The sequence below is a fragment of the Octopus bimaculoides genome, chromosome 2 (genome assembly GCF_001194135.2).
Source record: "Octopus bimaculoides isolate UCB-OBI-ISO-001 chromosome 2, ASM119413v2, whole genome shotgun sequence".
NCBI classification, from domain to species: Eukaryota; Metazoa; Mollusca; class Cephalopoda; order Octopoda; family Octopodidae; genus Octopus; species Octopus bimaculoides.
In genome coordinates this window covers 97,243,151-97,249,362 of record NC_068982.1, presented here as the reverse complement: position 1 = coordinate 97,249,362, position 6,212 = coordinate 97,243,151, and the positions used below count along the sequence as shown (strand labels likewise).

Here is a 6,212-nt window from a genome sequence, read left to right as displayed (position 1 = left end):
GACATTGAGCCTCATTTTTTTCATTCTTGCATATTATCATTTTATTTTAATTACCCGGATTTTATGTTGGCATTTTGTACTGACTTTATATTTTGTGATGTCTTAAAAATTCTTTGTATAGCCCTTTATGGGTAATAAAGAAATCGGTATTTCGTCTGCCGCTACGTTCTGAGTTCAAATTCCGCCGAGGTCGACTTTGCCTTTCATCCTTTCGGGGTCGATAAATTAAGTACCAGTTATGCACTGAGGTCGATGTAATCGACTTAATCCCTCTGTTTGTCCCTTCTATGTTTAGCCTCTTGTGGGCAATAAAGAAATAAGAATGACTGAAAAACATTCACATGCAATTTTTGTGTGCCAACACCGCATTCTGATAGTAACTAACGGACACTAGAATGTCAACGAATTTGAAAACTATGTTTTTACAAAATGGGTTAATAGAACATATTAGTAACATATTCCACGACTTAGAAAATACAATTGTTTCTGATAGTTTGCAAAGAATACTGTATTCACGGTGGTTTTAGTCAATCATGCAGAGATGAAGCGGTCCATTAGAGCTAGCATATTCGCTAACATTCTTTGATTATAAGTAACGAGAAAGCAAAAGAAAATTTGGTACGTGTAAGATAGATCTCTAAAGTTGAAATTTAGAGGCCTGACAAATATTTTATGTGGAATACGGAATTCAAATTGGACATAATTGAATGTGATTTAGCTTAAACATGATTTGTAATTTGTATTTTAATTCCAATTAATCGCACTAATATGTGATTGTATCAATAGTATGGCTGAGAAAAACTACTTAGCAAGCAGCATATTTAATACATTTACAATATGGTAATATGGTGCGATTAACTTAGATCATACGTGCAAATTATAGACAAAAAAACTCCTAAGCGTATTTAAAATTGTTAAATAATGACTTCAATGGAATCAGTTATTTGAAATTTTTCAAAATATAGAAAATGCAATATGGGAGTGGATCTAGTTTTGATGTAATTTATAGCGAACCAAGTTTGACACATTAAGATTTCTAGTACTGATCTTCACTCCATTCAGTTCAAGCAATAATATAGCAATAATATACTGAAATTGATGTGACTTTCCTACAAAATTGACCTGCAGTTAATCAGTAGAAGCTAGTGAGGGTGGTGCATGTCTGTATGTGTGCGAGGTCACTTAACATGAAATTCAGTACAACCTGTTGCATGGTCGGGTCATCGGCGACTAAATCGGTGCCACGAGTTGGCTTGCCTGGTGAGGAGGGTGGCTAGAAACCCAGTAGGACAAAAAACAAGACCTATCAAAAGAACGGATGAACCTAGTGTAAGTTCAACGACTATATAGTAATAACACGGGCCCTCAGGAATTCCGGGTAGGTGTCCGGAGTACTGGAAGCCCAGTGGGCGTGAAACATATCTCAGTTTTTGTTAAAGCATGTCTCAAGGAGAAGGTCAATCTAATAAAAACCCAGATATATGGAGAATGGCATTGAACATTTTGGGAATCTTTTACTTGCACTTAAGATCATGGCGATCCAATATTCCTGAGCCTGTGACCCATATAATATCTTGTCCTAGCTTGTCTCTGATGTGACAATCACCGGCAAAGCGACTTTCCGATGCCCGATCGAGGAGGACGGTGTCGCGGCGAGCATATAACCGAGGGCGCGAACCCGGGCGAATTATTCCCCACAAAAAGACTATAACTATGTAAGAAAATCTTTTTTTAAGAAATGAAAAAGCCCCAAAAATTCGAGTCACTCGAATAGAGGATAAGCCGAATGCTCAGGAGTTTTAATTGTGACACCAGTGTGATAACGAATCCATAGTTAAAAAACCTGTGACGTAGCGAGGGTTCACAGCAAGTATTGTTGGGGGTTGCGTTACTATTTTTATTATATTTATTATTACAACTGTATTATTATTATTATTATTATTCTGTTTTATTACGTTTTATTTGGAAATGTTGCGCCTTAGGAAATCGCCCCTGTGACTCCGCCACTGATAAGTAATATCCCATTGGAGTAAATATTAATTCCTCTTGTGTGTATAACCAGAAAGTTGTTGAATCCCACTGGTTCCATGCTGAACTGTGACATGAAGATTAAAGAGAATTTGGAATATATTTTTCTCTTGGATGTATTAAGGGAAAAGTTATCCCCTGAGATATTTTAAACCCAACAATCAGCCTATTGTGATGCAGTTTTAATCAGAGAACTGTCCACCATCATATTTTCCAGAAACTATGTAGCAAATGATAATTTTTATTCCCTTCTATGTATAAAACCCCTTATGACAGTATATTCTACTGTGATTAAAATGTGGCTAGTAATTAAGCTAATTTAAAAGATGCAACCAAGATTATACAAGTAGCGTAACTGCAATGTTGGGAAGAAGAGTTATCTCCCTTAAATTACTATTTGCTTTCTCGTTTTGTTAGTTTTGCGCTATTTTAAAATAGTTTTTTTTTTAATTATTATTATGAAGTATTAGTAAAGTGCCGAACTGGCAGAATCGTTACTGCGCCGGACAGAATGACTAGAAGCATCTCTTCCGGCTTTTTACATTCTGAGTTTGAATTCCGCCGAGGTCGGGTCCACTTAGCTTTTCAACCATTTTTATTGAATTCATCGACTTTCTTCGAATTAATCGATTTCCCTCACTTAAAATTCGGTCTTTGTACCAAAACTTGGCCGTATGCCAATATTTGAAACCATTATTATCGAATATTTGCTATTTCAAAATTTAGAGCAGTTAGCCTCAACATATATTTACATCATTATTCTATTGCTGAGAGATAAAGTCTCATCAAAGTCAATTTTGCTTTCTTTTCGTCTTACCACAGATTTAAAGAAATTAGTACCAATATGTAATGAGATCACATCAGTTAATTATATCACACTTACAAACATCAACCGCTGGATTAATATTTGTTGTGGGTGGTATCGGTCATTGAATCTACCTCACTACATTACTTCGAGATTTTATTGTTTTGAATAACATTGAACAGTATGAAAACAAGCAATGTTAATTCTCTAAATGAAGTATTAACAGTAACTGCACGATAAAGTGTAGTATATTGCCACTTAAGTGTGGCTGACCCCTAGGGGTGGATGTTACTGTTGCTTTTAGCCCCAGGAGGACATCTCCTTTTCGATATCAGTGAAGAATTTCACTGGAAAAGTAGATATAAGATTGCCAAGATTTTATCTCTCTCATCAAAGATCAGTGGCTATCGGACGCTGACGAAGGGAAATAACCCTGAAACCCGGGTCCGTTCGTGATACAGATCATGATGGGAGGGATAACTTCCCTTGGCAAACAGGACACAGTAGTGTGTCGATAAGCCAGCTGGAGGAGATGTCCTCCTGGGGCTAAAAGCAACAGTAACATCCACCCTAGGGGTCAGCCACACTTAAGTGGCAATATACTACACTTTATCGTGCAGTTACTTGGTAGAAATAGCAGTCAAACATCTGTTAAATTATATGCTCTAGTGACTTGAAAAAAAAAAGGCGGGGCGCATATGGAAAACAATACGGGAAAAATATTGAGATGGTTAGGCCTGGAGTATCTTTACTCATAGATCTGTTTAATCTGAGCTTACCTTGGCTAAACAATAACCAGACAACCACTCAACTCTACTACGAGCCCGTTAGTTAGAAATTACAGTTAGATCATCAAATTACATTTTACCGTCTTGAAAGAATGGGGAGAGGACAATGTGATTCTAGTCAGATTATGCATAAATAAAATACAAGATGTTTCATAGATAGAACGTCTTTCTATCATAAGATATGATGAAAGATTTGCGTGCGGCGTAGCGTTGGTAGTGCGGACTGCAGGAGAAAGGTAGGGGGTCGATTTTATACATGTGCGTTTGCTACTGTCGAAAGCATGTTGTTTAACGAAACCAACAGAAACACAGGCCGTGTCACTGGAAAATCATGGCTCCCCTGCTGCTAAACACAACACCAACTGTTATCAGGTTGGGTCACTAAGTTATTATGTCCTGTATCAGACAAAAGCTAATCACCCTCACTTTAACTTAAAAGACCGCCTCTTTTCACGCTGTTAATAAACATTGATTTCGAACACTGGTACACTGATACAAATTGATAGGGTGAATAGTCAATCATATTGATCTCAGTATTTGACTGATACCCTTAAAAGGATGGAATGCAAAATTTATGTTTGTGGGATTATAAATCTGTACGTAAAGAGAACTATGCCACTTTACCGATTCTACCAATCTACAGCAGCTTGTTAAATATTAGAAAACAATACTGATATCGGTACAAGTAGGTTACACAGCAGCAGCAGCAACTGAAATTTGATACAGGTTAAACATCACTTGAATACATGTATGTAATTAAATTAAAACTAAAAATGATCTTACAAAAAAGCTGAACATCGTTTCGAATAACTCGTGATTTCTCTAATTATTCAGATAAGAATTAGGCCTTTGACATAAATTTATTACCTGGCTGGTCTTTTATCTGTTAGCACAACGACGATTACTGTCTAACGACTTCTTATCAGCAAAAAGTGTTGAAGCAATGGTGTTTAACCCCAGGTTTTTGTCTTTTTCTTGGACCAGAATTAATTACCAAGTTTTCGCTCAGCACAAATTCTTCAAAAACCCTACAAGATATTACTGTAAACCCAAAACACTTCAACTCAAATATGATGCTGTTATTATTGGAGCAGGTTTTCTTCGTCTTTTCTGATTTAAATTCTTTTAATTATTTTATGTGTGCTTTATGTTTCTTCGTTTTTTAAATGTCAACATTATTTTAAAGAAGATATTTTGCTAATTCGCTTACAGGTTAAAGCCCTTCACTTGTATTCCATTAGTAAGAGAAATGCATCAATATTACATTATGCCTCGTCAGAAGGAAGGGTCTTCGTTGATTCTATCGACTCCAATGCTTCGCTGGTACTTTATTTCATCGATCTCGAAAGGGTGAAAAGCAAAGTTAATCTCCCCGATGCCAACTCTGCTTTTCAGCCTTTTGGGGTCGATAAAATAAAGTACTAGTGCAGTACTAGAGTCAATGGAATCGATTAAGGCCTTCCTCTTATTATAATTATAAGGCGGCGAGCTGGCAGATTCGGTAGCACATTGAGCAAAATGCTTAACAACATTTTGTCCATCTGCATGTTCGACTTAACCTTTCATCCTTTCGGGGTCGATAAGTACCAGTGAAACGCTGGAGTTGATGTAATCGACTACTTACCTCCCGCAAAAATGTCAGGCCTCGTGCTTTTAGTAAAAAGGATTACTATTATTATTATTATTATTATTAAGGAGCGAGCAGGCAGAATCGTTAGCACGCCGGGCAAATACTTAGCAGTACAGTAATGCTTCACTTTACAAGGACACGCTTTACGAGATCCTGCATTTACGAGTTTTATTTTTCAAGCAACACGATCTATTTTTTGAACAAAGTACAGAAGATTCTACTACCATGACAAATGCTTCTGCATGTTACTAAGAAATTTATAGAGAGTGTGTTTTTTTTTAAGAAATATACACGTCTGTCTACAAGTGTGTAACGTTTAGGTTTTAATTAGTGTAGTTACCAATTCTAACTAGTAAGATTGATTAGGTACACAAACGATAATAATTTGTTGTTATAACGGCATATTGTAGGATGTGAAAGTTGGACAACGCATGAAGTTTTAAGAAAATATTTAGGCTAATATAAAGATTCGCACCTGGGAACAAACTATTGATTTTTTTTACGGAATCCCACGTTTTTGGTTATGGAGAATCCGATTCTGAAAAAAAAAGAATTTCAAAAAATCGCAATTTTCAAAATGTAACCCCAACCCCCTCCCCTCCTCATTTTCCACTTATCCCGAAGTTTTTTGGGTTTTTTTATTACGAAATGCGTAGAAAAATACGAAGATTACGATTCTGAAAAAAATTTGTAAAATTTCAATTTTTCAAAAAAATATATATATGCGCAGGTAAGTAGCCTGCTTACCAACCACATGGTGCCGGGTTCAGTCCCACTGCCTGGCACCTTGGGCAGGTGTCTTCTACTATAGCCTCGGGCCGACCAAAGCCTTGTGAGTGGATTTGGTAGATGGAAACTGAAAGAAGCCCGTCATGTATATGTGTGTGTGTGTGTTTGTCCCCTCCCCCCAACATCGCTTGACAACCGATGCTGGTGTGTTTAGGTCCCTGTAACTTAGCGG

At 36.8% G+C, this 6,212-nt stretch overlaps 1 protein-coding gene across 1 annotated transcript in view; it reads left to right on the top strand.

Annotated features, from left to right (window-relative positions):
• The first annotated feature begins 4,395 nt into the window (after positions 1-4,395).
• The window catches only part of LOC106879574 (pyridine nucleotide-disulfide oxidoreductase domain-containing protein 2), a 36,570-nt gene continuing 34,753 nt past the window's right edge, over positions 4,396-6,212 (top strand). The window contains exon 1 of the mRNA XM_014929208.2: positions 4,396-4,715. Within this exon, the coding sequence (XP_014784694.1) occupies positions 4,565-4,715 (151 nt within the window). The 5' untranslated portion in view covers positions 4,396-4,564. The remainder of the gene's footprint in view (positions 4,716-6,212) is intronic.